The 13,150-nt window shown below is 49.3% G+C and overlaps 1 protein-coding gene across 1 annotated transcript; it reads left to right on the top strand.

Annotated features, from left to right (window-relative positions):
* Positions 1 to 835: 835 nt before the first annotated feature.
* LOC118092376 (zinc finger protein 777) lies at positions 836 to 5,889 on the top strand (the record flags this gene model as incomplete). Its single annotated transcript, XM_088653882.1, is given in 3 exon segments — positions 836 to 941; positions 2,435 to 2,551; positions 4,179 to 5,889. Coding segments are annotated over 3 exon segments (942 nt in total), but the record flags the coding sequence as incomplete, so codon positions are not given.
* Between the last annotated feature and the right edge of the window lie 7,261 nt (positions 5,890 to 13,150).

Here is a 13,150-nt window from a genome sequence, read left to right as displayed (position 1 = left end):
CTGCGGCCAATTGGAAGCCGCGGAACCCGTGTCAGACATTCGGCTTCCAAAGAACGTTCACAGACAGAACACTCACTTCCGGATTTGCAGCGTTCGACTTGCAAGGAGTTCAACTTCCGAGGTACGACTGTATACCAGTCAGGAATTTCCAAACCAATTAGAAACTGATTTCATATTGATTAGCTGCATAGATCAGGATTATGGGTCCCATAATTTTCTTCTGGTCTTCCATCTTGACAGCCCCTCTCAAAACTCCTATCCAGCAACCAAGAGTCATAAATAATATTTGCACACAGGAGACACTCCCGGCTGCCTAAATGGGCTGTACAGCCTCTCAATTATCATAAATCTCCTTCCAGCTCCCTTGTCAGAAAAGCAGCTTTCAGATCCAAGCACGGAAGCTTGGTTGTTTTCAAAAAGAAAAGAAAAAATTGCTCTTCTGCTGATGTCCCCAACAAGATACCTGCGGACACAACAGCACCTCATATAGTGGCAAGAGTGGTTACCTTTTCCCTCCTTTCAGAAGGGAGCAACCACTGCCTTCTTATAGAATAATAGAATTGTAGCGTTGGACGGGACCCCCAGGGGTCATCCAGCCCAACCCGCTGCGATGCAGTTCAGGAATCACGACTAAGGAATCCCTGGCAGATGGCCATCCAACCTCTGCTTTTAAAAAAACCTCCAATTGAGGTTTCCTTATGTTTACCAGATGTGGAATTTTAGGTTAGGTTTTCTGCACCTGAAATTTGGAGAAGGCGGAGAGGGATCTCCCTTGGGTCGGCAAGCCTGTTAAAGAATCTCTTCCTCTGTCCTTTCCCTCCTGTTAACAGAACCCTTGATTTGCACGCCGGACGTCCTGAGCCGCATCAAGCAAGAGGAGCCCTTTGCAGGGGGAGGCCAGTTCACAGAGGAAAGAGGGATGCCAACAGATCCTTGTTCAGGTGATTTGCCTGACTGCAGGATTGTAGAACAGAAGGGTTGGAAAGGGATCCAAGGGTCATCTAGTCCAACCCCTGCAATGCAGGAATTGTTATTATTATTATTATTATTATTATTATTATTATTATTATTATTATCATCATCATCATCATCATTATCATTATTATTATTTATATACCGCTCTATACCCGGCGGTCTCAGGGCGGTTCACAGAATAAAATCAAGATATAAAATAAAAAAGTACATAGTGAAAATGAAAACAACAACTCAATAGCCCACCCACCCCCTTAAAAAAACACATTTTGAAAGGGCATAGGATGTAAATCGGATCAACTAAAGGCCTGGTTAAAACATTTTTGCCTGGCGCCTAAAGGTGTATAATGAAGGAGCCAGGCGAACTTCACTGGGGAGAGCATTCCACAGGCGGGGAGCCACTGCAGAGAAGGCCCTGTTCTTGTGTTGCCACCCTCCTGACCTCTCGAGGAGGAGGCACACGAAGGAGGGCCTCAAAAGATGATCTCAGGGTCTGGGTAGGTTCCTATGGAAAGAGGGATTGTGGTCCTGAGGAACCGCAGCTTAAGAATCCCTAACAAATGGCCACCCAACCCCAGCTGAGAAACCTTCAATGATCCACCTTCCAAGGGAGTCCGTTCCACCACTGGCTGGCCAGCTAATAGTCTCCCAAAGTTCCCCCTAACTTCTTTCTTGTCATTTGAACCAAACTGGTGCTCTCCAGACATGTTGGACGGTCACTCTCACCAACTGCCTGGGTGCTGATGGGAGTTGTAGTCCAAAACATCTGGCGGGTACCAGCTTGGGGGGGTCCCTGCTCTATAGGGCTTCCATTGTCATCTTGTTTTTTGAGACTCGCTTTTTAGTACAGATGAAACTCGGAAAATTAGAATATCGTTGAAATGTGCATTTACTGTATTTCAGTAATGCAACTTATTTTTTTATTTTTATTTTTTACAAATGCTTCCTTTTGGAAATCCCACAGTAATAAAACAAATAGTTACAATAATACAAAAATAAACATCGCTATTACATTTCATTAATTACATTCCATTTATTATTGACCCGCCTAACGACAAATAATTACAATGATAACAAATCAAGGCTTGGCATATCTTGATTTGCATGTCATGCATCCATCTCATATATTGGTTTCACCTTTTAAGTTGCATTGCTGAAATAAATGCACTTTTCGATGATATTCTAATTTTCCGAGTTTCACCTGTAGAACAGGCCAACCTGTGCCAGATGTTTCGGACTGGAAATTTCCAGTCGTGCTGGCTGGGCTAATGGGAGTTGTAGTGCAGAACAGCTGAAGCTGGGCGCCTGGTTGGGGAAGGCCAGAACAGGTCAATCTTTTTGATGGACAGGCTTTGACCTCTGCTGCGCCAGGGTTCGGGCGGCCATGCTGAGGTTCTCGTTCGCCTGGCCGACACGAGGGCTGCCTTCTTCTCAAGTGTTTTGTTTGGTTCTCTTCCCAAAGGTGCCGAGGGCCTCATGTCTGCCCATGACTTCTTATCGTGGATTAAGCAAGAGGAACCGTGCGTCAGGGAGCATTGGGAGTCGGCAGAGAGAGACATCCTTACGGGCCCCGGCGCAGGTGAGCAGCCTTTAGGAGGAGCATGTCTGCATCAGTTCTAGTTGCAATCCCTTCCTTCCAGAAATATAATCATGACACGGGGGAGACTATTATGGCTCCACCCTATCAGCCAGGGAAGAAGCAGCTGCTTCATTGCTTGCTTTCGAGCCCCATGTTGGGGGTTGGGCTAGATGACCCTTGTCCCTTTCAACTCTGCGGTGCTAGGTCTCTTCCCTCTTTCCTCTTCCCTCCCCATTCCTTTTTCCTTTTGTGTCACGTCCATGAGATTGTGAACCTTCAAGCACAGGGGTCCCCAGACTTACCGGCGTTTGGGCCGGTTCCCACCGCGCCGATCGCGCGGCGGGCCGGAGGGCGGGGGAGCGCGGGCCTGTGCGGGCCGGCGGGCAGGGGAGTGCGCGCCCGTGCGCATGCGCACGGGCGCTTACTGGCGTGGCGGCGCACTTCCAGGGTGGGAAAAGCGCCGAAAATCCGTTGTGCACATGCGCGTGGGCCTCCCCCGACCCAGAAGTGCACCAGAAATGACTTCTTCCGGGTCGGGAGAGGCCCATACGCATGCGCACAAAGGATTTTCAGCGCTTTTTTCCCAACCCGGAAGAGAGCTGCCGCGCTGCGCGCCGTAAGAGCGGGCAGCGGGGGTCATCGCGGGCCGGATTGGCAGGCTAATTGGGCCGCATCCGGCCCCCGGGCCGTAGTCTGGGGACCCCTGTTCAAGCAGGAACTGTCTCTGTACATCACTTAGAAAATGTAGGTGCTTTATAAACATTGTAGAATAACGATGTGAATGAATTGTGCTGGGGCGTCCAAACAGTTTAGGCACGTGGGTACAATTCAAACCTGCCAAGTTGCTGTCAGAGAAATAAGGGACTGGGCCGGAAATAGCAGAAGTAGCACTGCCGCCATTTTGGAACTGGGCAGAGCAGCATCAAAAGTCGCTTCTGAGCATGCTCCGCCCAGTTCCAAAATGGCGCCACGCCAGAATAAACCGGGGGGAAACAAAAAAAATCGTTTTTTCAGCTAGGAACAGCTGGAAAAACGGGGATTTCCCGGGGAAAACGGGAGACTAGGCCGCTATGGTACAATTGGGTTTATGAACAAGTGCTGTAGGCAACACCCCACGGACAACTGTCATTGAACTGTCGAGTTGGAAGGGACCCCAAGGGTCTCCTAGTCCAACCCTCCTCAATCTAGTCCTTCTTCTTCCAGATCAGCCAACCCCTGAGAGTGTGTACATATTTATGTTATTCTGCCTAAATCTCTTAGTAGCAGACAAAGAATGTGCTTTTAGCGGCATTAAACCTGAAATGCCCATAGAGCAGGAGGAGGAAGTGGGAAAGAGTGCCCCTCTTTCAACTTCCTCCTTCAGCTCTCTATCCTTCTCAAAGGAGAAAAGGGTCTCACCACCTCAGGATAAGGGGAGATGGGAGGTGTTGTGAGAGCCATTGGGGGGGGAGATCTCAAGGGTTCCATTGTGCCCATGGGCACCCTGTTGGTGGCCCCTGAGCTGTGCCCCTTGGGCTAAACTCTCCCAGTCTCTCTACCGAATAACCCCCCTGTGGAAGTGACTTCCTTTGCCACCCCCGGTGGCCGGGATGAATAACTGCGGCCCGTTTCCTCTCTTCCCCCCCAGCTGGCGACGCGATGGCCGTCAAAGCCGAGACCCAGCGCTCGTGCCCGGAAGAACCGGCGCGGACCAGGGATTCCATGTTCCACGGGGAGGCCCCCGGAGTTGCCGGGGCGGCGGCGATGGAAACCTACGTGGGCCCAGCCGGCCCGGTCGCGCCGCCCCTGAGCCCCGCCAGGAGCCGACCGGGTAAATCCATTGAGTTAGAGAGCGAGTTGCAAGGCCTCTTTGCCCCCCAGGCGCCGGCCGAGCGCCCCCACGGCTGCAGCGAGTGCGGGAAGATGTTTGGGGTGAAGAAGAGCCTTAAGGTGCACCAGCGGAGCCACCACAGCCAGGAGCGGCCCTACGAGTGCGCCGAGTGCCGCAAGAGCTTCAACTGCCACTCGGGCCTGGTGCGCCACCAGATGACGCACCGCGGGGAGCGGCCCTACAAGTGCGAGGAGTGCGGCAAGTGCTACAGCCGCAAGGAGCACCTGCAGAACCACCAGCGGCTGCACACGGGCGAGAGGCCCTTCCAGTGCCCCGTCTGCGGCAAGCGGTTCATCCGCAAGCAGAACCTGCTCAAGCACCAGCGCATCCACACCGGGGAGAGGCCCTACCAGTGCGCCGAGTGCGGGAGGAGCTTCCGCTACAAGGAGTCCCTCAAGGACCACCTGAGGACTCACAGCGCCGAGCCCCCCGCCCAGAGGCTGCTGCCCTCCCTGGGCGGGGAGCCTCTCCCGTAAGGCCCGGCGGGGGTGAGGAGGAACAGCTCTCTCTCGCACTCCTTCTCCCCCCCGCAAAAAAAGCTCCTCCCCTCAGCCTCCTTCCCCTCCAGTGCCTCCTGATTCTGCCCGGCGCGGGGGGCATAGCCGCTGCAAAGACCGCTGGACGGTGGGAGCGAAACGAGGCCGGCTTGGTTCTGCGAATGCCACAGATGGGCAGCCCCATCTTGTTCCCCAAATACACACCGCCCAAAGGGAGGCGGTTTGCTCCCGAATCGGCCTTTGTGGAACAAAAAAACGAGCGGAACCGACAAGGGACGCCGCGGTCGGCGCCGTCTGCCGCAGGCCGGAACCGCTAGACTTCCCGGAGACGGACGCTGAGGATCTGACGGTTTCGCTTAGGGATGTTTCTAGCCCTCGTTGAGGAGAGGGTTGCAGGAGCGTGGCGGCAGCTTCCGCATGTGTGTTCTAAAGGCTCAGAAACCAAATTCCAAAACCCAAACCCAGCTCACTACCCTCCATGTCTCAAATTGGGTTTTTCCTCTCCCCCCCCCACCCATCTGGAAGGAATGATTGCAATTCTAGCAGGACGTTAGCCTTGAGCAGAAGCCCCCGGAATGGACCCTTTTTGGCTAAAACGTGGCTTCTCGTATGTACAAATAAGGACGTTGTTTCTTTCTCCTGGGCGGCCAGATTGCGCTGCTCCTCTTGCCCTCCACGGGACTTATTTGAGCCTCTAGCCTCCTGCTTTTCTTTTCTTTTCTCTTCTCCCCTCAGGGCCTGCTTCTGTTCACAAGCCTCTGAACAGTTTCACTGCAAAGCACCTTTTCCAGGTCTCACCCCCCCCACCGAACCCCAACCCCCGCATTTCTTTATCCCACCGCAAGTATATTTATTCGTTCTCGTCCCTCTTTCCTCCCATGCCATTGCTTTTATTTTAAAAAAGAAATTCCTTTTATCTCATGACGGCGCAGTCCAACTCTGTTTTTAAAAATAAACGTTAAAAAAGAGAATTATTTCTGGTTGCAGTTTTTATTCATAGGATCATAGAACTGTGTTGTTTAGTCGTTTAGTCGTGCCCGACTCTTCGTGACCCCCATGGACCATAGCACGCCAGGCACTCCTGTCTTCCACTGCCTCCTGCAGTTTGGTCAGACTCATGTTGGTAGCTTCGAGAACACTGTCCAACCATCTCGTCCTCTGCCGTCCCCTTCTCCTTGTGCCCTCCATATTTCCCAACATCAGGGTCTTTTCCAGGGAGTCTTCTCATCTCATGAGGTGGCCAAAGTATTGGAGCCTCAGCTTCAGGATCTGTCCTTCCAGTGAGCACTCGGGGCTGATTTCCTTCAGAATGGATAGGTTTGATCTTCTTGCAGTCCATGGGACTCTCAAGAGTCTCCTCCAGCACCATAATTCAAAAGCATCAATTCTTCGGCGATCAGCCTTCTATAGAACTGTATAGAGTTGGAAGGGTACCCAAGGGTCATCTAGTCCAACCCCCTGCAGTTTGGAACCTGTTTTGGTGCTCAGAGGTCCTCTGATTTTCATGGCTGTATAGGATTTGGCAACTGGCGTTTCCCATACTCGAGCTTAGGGCCTCGTGTGGTTTTGAAAGATGCACACCTAGGATGAGTCTGTATAACCAAACATCTAAAAAACAAACACATGAAAGTGTTTGAAATGGTGTGTATCTCTCTCTCTCTCTCTCTCTCTCTCTCTCTCTCTTCCTGAGGTTAGACCTAGCTCTCTCTCTCTCTCTCTCTCTCTCACACACACACACACACAGAGAGAGAGAGAGAGAGAGAGAGAGAGAGAGAGAGAGAGAGAGAGAGAGAGAGAGAGAGCTAGGTCTAACCTCAGGAAACTGGGACCAGTCTTGAGTTTTTACTGGGTGCACATGCAAAGCTGGACTTGGTCTATAATGTGTAAAACAACCCCCCCCCCACTTCAGAGTGTCTCCCTGCCTGACAGTGGAAGCTTGCAGGGGGGTGAGGGGCACGCAGACAACAAATGCAGCGAGAAAACATTCAGTGGCTGGGGGTAGACCCATCTCCTGCAATGTCGTCATCCCAAAAGCTACACCACCGCTGTGACAAATAAAACATCAGGAGTAAATGCTGAATATCGGTGGGGAGGCAACCTGTAACAGCGGGAAAGGAGAGCGGGCAGAGGTTGAGGTGGTGCAGAAAACCTCAGACCTTTTCGCTGCTGAGCTGCCTTCCACCCCCCCCCTACCCCCCAGGATGACTGCCGAGGAATTACCTTTGTTTGATGCTGGAAACAAGGCCCGGTCCTCTTGGTTTCTGAGCCCTAACCCTCCCCGTGTTTTCAATCTGGTCTCAGCCACCAAGAGGACTAGCGGCTTGCTTTCCAATGAAACGGAGATCCTCAAGGTTCCCTCTAGGGCAGCAGGTTCCCCGTGGGGTGTGTGTGTGATGCACTTTTAGATTAAATCAGGCATCCCCAAACTGCGGCCCTCCAGATGTTTTGGGCTACAACTCCCATGATCCCTAGCTAAGAGGACCAGTGGTCAGGGATGATGGGAATTGTAGTCCAAAACATCTGGAGGGCCGAAGTTTGGGGATTCCTGGATTAAATTCCAGTTCTGATCATCTGGATAAAGATACAGAAGAGTTGGGCCTCATCTGCAGAATAAATTTGAAGCACACTCATGCCACTTTAATAGCGGTGCCAGACCACTGAATAGTCCTGACTCCCCCCCCCAAAAGAACCCTCAGCACCCTTAAGAAACTACACTTCCCATGATTCTTTGGGGAGGGAGAAAATGTGGCATAAGAATGCTTTAAATCAGTGGTCTCCAAACATTTTTCAAAGAGGGCCAGATTTGATGAAGTGAAGGAAACATTTTTCAAAGAGGGCCAGATTTGATGAAGTGAAGGGCCGTAAGGGCCAACCAAAGTTGTTGAGCTTTTTTAGGATTGAAGTTGTTGAGGTTTTTTAAGGGGCTTTTCCCTAGGAAATATACTACCACAGGCGGGGCTAAATTTGGCCCCCCAAATGAGCTTTGGACATGCCTGCTTTAAATGTAAAATGCAGATGGGAGCTTTTACCTTGCCCTTGAATGAGTTTACAGAAAGTTCAAATGATGAAAAAAAGCATTGTGCTTATTTGCTATGACTGAAAGGGATGCAGGTGGCGCTGTGGTCTAAACCACTGAGACTCTTGGGGCTTCCTGATCAGAAGGTTGGCAGTTCAAATCCTCACAACGGGGTGAGCTCCCATTGCTCTGTTCCAGCTCCTGCCAACCTATCAGTTTGAAAGCACACCAGTGCAAGTAGATAAATAGGTACCGCTGTGGCGGGAAGGTAAACAACATTTCCATGCGCTCTGGTTTCCGTCATGGTGTCCCGTTGCACCAGAAGCTGTTTAGTCCTGCTGTCTGTGGACAAACGCCGGCTCCCTTGGCCTGAAAGCGAGATGAGCGCCGCAACCCCATAGTTGCCTTTGACTGGTCTTAACCGTCCAGGGGTCCTTTACCTTTTTTTTTTAATAAGACTGAAGTGTTTTTGGGCTGCTGCATTCATGTACGCTGCTGAGGTGAGGGAAACAAGAAAATGATGCGCAATTTGTCCCAGTCTGGAAGCCTTTGCTGTTTTAGGCTGTCCTAAAATCGATCTAGTTCACTGATAGGTAGTAACACAGCTGGGCATGTGGTTATCCAGACTTTCTCTTGACCCGCTGCTTCCTTCCACACCTCCTGCCTGGGGGGAACTGCACTGCCACACTCAAATTGGAGCAAGAGCCAATTTGGGTTTACTCCGGATTGCTCCGAGTTAGAGCTGAAGAGCAGGTTTTCCCTGGGAAAGGAGCAGAACAATGGAAGACTGCTTGGACCCGTGCATTTTAGGCACGGGACCAGCAGATGTGTGCATGAACCCACAATCTAGAGACATAGTTACACACTTAAAAAATATATTATAATAATTTCCATTGATTAAAAGTCCCATTGATATCACATGTTTAACTGCACAGCCCTTTATTTAGTCTACTTAGTGATCAGTCCCATTGGGCTCAGTGGTGCTTGCTGCCAGGTAAGTGGGTACAGGATTGCTGCCTTAATTATCCCTATATTAAAATTAAAAAGCTCGCTCTAAAATAAAACGTTGTAGCACCCTGCTTGTGGTTGACACTTGGTTGGAATGAAATATTCAACGCAGCAATAGAGAAATTAAAATAATAATTTATTTGTCAGACAAATAAATGATAGGCACAGTGGTATAGTTACCAAAAAGCTCTGCCTGCTCTAGCCCTGCTGGTCAGCACTTATATTTCCTCAGTCCAGCCCCCTTGCTCCTCCTTTGGCTGCCTCTGTCCAATCAGCTTGGTTGAAATTCCTATTGGCTGTGTGCTAGAGCCAATAATAAAAGATACACCCATTTCCTATTACCTTTTATGGGAGACAAAGAGCTATATTTCCTTCTATCATAAATGGCAGACAAGTAGTCATAGATCTTTACATTTGCCTAAACAAGGAACCTTAATTACCAGATCACCTTTGCCCTTGCATTCCAAAACAAAGGGCTAAAACAAAATGGTTAAAACAGATGGCTATGGTAATAAATTCTATCTAATCAAAAGCCTGGATGTGCATTCCCACACACCCAGGAGCCATAAGAATCTAACATAAGAATCTAACATTTCTTACTTTCTAAATCCTTTGCATAACTCCATTAAGCCAACAAATCTCATAAAAGGCACATTGGTTTATAATTGTATACAATATAACAGGAACTTTCAGAAAAGGTTTGTGTACAAAAGACCTCAAGCAGAGGCTTGAAAAGGCTCTTTAGAAATGAGCCCCCCTTTCCTTCCCAGCTGCTGCTGTCATTAGCTCTTCCCAATTGCTCTAACACAGGGGCCCCCAGACTTACCGGGCTTTGGGCCGGTGCCCGCCGCGCCAACCACGCGGCGGGCCGGAGAGCAGGGGAGTGCGCGCGCAGCGGGCCGGAGGGCGGGGGAGTGCGCGCCCGTGCGCATGCGCACACGCACACAGTCGGGGAAAAATTGCCAAAACTCGCTTGTGCGCATGCGTATGGGCCTCCCCCGACCCGGAAGTGCATCGGAAATGACCTCTTCTGGGTTGGGAGAGGCCCATACGCATGCGCACAAAGCATTTTCGGCGATTTTTTGCCGATTTTGAAGATCGTCGCCGCGCCGCGCGCCGTAAGAGCGGGCAGCAGCGGGTGGCGGGGGTCGTCGCGGGCCGGATTGGGAGGCTAATTGGGCCGCATCCGGCCTGGGGGCCGTAGTCTGGGGACCCCTGCTCTAACATTCTCAGTAAACCTTAAACTTTAGAAAAATAATGGCCAGGACTCTCTCATGGTATCACTTTCTGTTAAACAATAAATCTTACTTACCGGTATTTACCAACTCTTAACTAGTGTATTTGCAGCTGGGTTGTATTTTTTAAATATGCAGGGTCATCTCCCAGTCAGTAATTTTAACCTTTTACAGCCTGAGAGGCAGTAAAAGCCTTTTGCTTGTCATAAATCAGGGGCCCTAGCAAGGAGAGCAGGAAAATAAACAAACAACAGTTTGAATGCTTAGCCGGCTGGTACAGCATTCAAACATTTGCAAATATGTCTTTTAAATTCATACAGGCCTCAAATCAGGTGCCTCAACGTCACTTTAAAAGAAGCTGCAGGGACTCCCTATACAATCCTGAGCATCCGACTCTGCCTGCATGCACACTGCACCTCAAAGAATTCTGGGCACTACTTTGTTAAGGGAATTGTAGTTTGTTGGGGATTGTAACTCTGAGAGGTGAACTAGAGTTCCCAGAACTCTCTGAGGGTCTTGGGAGAATGTGCTTCATGTTGTGACGTGGGGTTTGTGATTTCAGCTCTCTTGACCTCATATGCTGGAGACGGTTCTCTAGTAACACTTCTTTATTAAAGCAAACAAGACTAAGCTCTGATGAGAAGAAAGCTACATTTCTAGGGACGGGGGACTAGCTAGAAAGGGGTACATTTTGGAGGCAATCACAGTGCTGCCTTTTGGAGGAAACCAATAAGACATACCATATACCAGAAAGATATGGAGGTCTCGTACACCCCAGGTAGTGTGGTTGCTGACCTTGAGCCAGACATCTTGGAGAGTGAAGTCAAATGGGCCTTAGAAAGCATTGCTAATAACAAGGCCAGCGGAAGTGATGATATTCCAGCTGAACTATTTAAAATTTTAAAAGATGATGCTGTTAAGGTGCTGCACCCAATATGCCAGCAAGTTTGGAAAACTCAGCAATGGCCAGAGGATTGGAGAAGATCAGTCTACATCCCAATTCCAAAGAAGGGCAGTGCCAAAGAATGCTCCAACTACCGCACAATTGCGCTCATTTCACACGCTAGCAAGGTTATGCTTAAAATTCTACAAGGCAGGCTTAGGCAGTATGTGGACCGAGAACTCCCAGAAGTGCAAGCTGGATTTTGAAGGGGCAGAGGAACCAGAGACCAAATAGCAAACATGCGCTGGATTATGGAGAAAGCTAGAGAGTTCCAGAAAAACATCTACTTGTGCTTCATTGACTATGCAAAAGCCTTTGACTGTGTCGACCACAGCAAACTATGGCAAGTTCTTAAAGAAATGGGAGTGCCTGATCACCTCATCTGTCTCCTGAGAAATCTCTATGTGGGACAAGAAGCTACAGTTAGAACTGGATATGGAACAACTGATTGGTTCAAAATTGGGAAAGGAGTACGGCAAGGTTGTATATTGTCTCCCTGCTTATTTAACTTATATGCAGAATTCATCATGCGAAAGGCTGGACTAGATGAATCCCAAACCGGAATTAAGATTGCCGGAAGAAATATCAACAACCTCAGATATGCAGATGACACAACCTTGATGGCAGAAAGTGAGGAGGAATTAAAGAAGCTTTTAATGAGGGTGAAAGAGAAGAGCGCAAAATATGGTCTGAAGCTCAACATCAAAAAAACCCAAGATCATGGCCACTGGTACCATCACCTCCTGGCAAATAGAAGGGAAAGAAATGGAGGCAGTGTGAGATTTTACTTTCTTGGGCTCCTTGATCACTGCAGATGGTGACAGCAGTCACGAAATTAAAAGACGCCTGCTTCTTGGGAGAAAAGCAATGACAAACCTAGACAGCATCTTAAAAAGCAGAGACATCAACTTGCCGACAAAGGTCCGTATAGTTAAAGCTATGGTTTTCCCAGTAGTGATGTATGGAAGTGAGAGCTGGACCATAAAGAAGGCTGATCTCCGAAGAATTGATGCTTTTGAATTATGGTGCTGGAGGAGACTCTTGAGAGTCTCATGGACCGCAAGAAGATCAAACCTATCCATTCTGAAGGAAATCAGCCCTGAGTGCTCACTGGAAGGACAGATCGTGAAGCTGAGGCTCCAATACTTTGGCCACCTCATGAGAAGAGAAGAATCCTTGGAAAAGACCTTGATGTTGGGAAAGATGGAGGGCACTAGGAGAAGGGGACGACAGAGGACGAGATGGTTGGACAGTGTTCTCGAAGCTACGAACATGAGTTTGACCAAACTGCGGGAGGCAGTGGAAGACAGGAGTGCCTGGCGTGCTCTGGTCCATGGGGTCACGAAGAGTCGGACACGACTAAACAACAACAACAAGACAGAGGATCCAAATACAGCAGCTTAAATGAACCAATAGTAGCTGTACCTTCTGGAACCAAAAAGGCAGTTACTTTACCCTAATGCAAATACAGACAATAGTAATACAGATATAAAATCCTTTGACTCAGTACACAACACTTCAGATGTGCAAGGAGTTCCCATGAAGACTGAAATCTCGCAAGGAACCAGAAGAGTCAGTGGTTAAAAAGAATCATAGAATCATAGAGTTGGAGGAGACCACAAGGGCCATCCAGTCCAACCCCCTGCCAAGCAGGAAACACCATCAAAGCATTCTTGACATATGGCTGTCAAGCCTTTCTGCTTAAAGACCTCCAAAGAAGGAGACTCCACCACACTCCTTGGTAGCAAATTCCACTGTCGAACAGCTCTTACTGTCAGGAAGTTCTTCCTAATGTTTAGGTGGAATCTTCTTTCTTGTAGTTTGAATCCATTGCTCCGTGTCCGCTTCTCTGGAGCAGCAGAAAAAAACCTTTCTCCCTCCTCTATATGACATCCTTTTATATTATTTCTCACACTATCCAACCTCTGCTTAAAAACCCCCAAAGAAGGAGAGCCCTCCCCACCTCTCGTTCCCCAGAAAGTTCTCCCGGAATTTCGTTTCTTGAATCCACTGGTTGCAGCAGGGGTGCG

Source organism: Zootoca vivipara, chromosome 11 (genome assembly GCF_965207765.1).
Source record: "Zootoca vivipara chromosome 11, rZooViv2.hap1.1, whole genome shotgun sequence".
In the NCBI taxonomy this organism is placed as follows: Eukaryota; Metazoa; Chordata; class Lepidosauria; order Squamata; family Lacertidae; genus Zootoca; species Zootoca vivipara.
The sequence above is the reverse complement of the archived record's forward strand: the minus strand, read 5'-3'. Positions and strand labels throughout refer to the sequence as shown.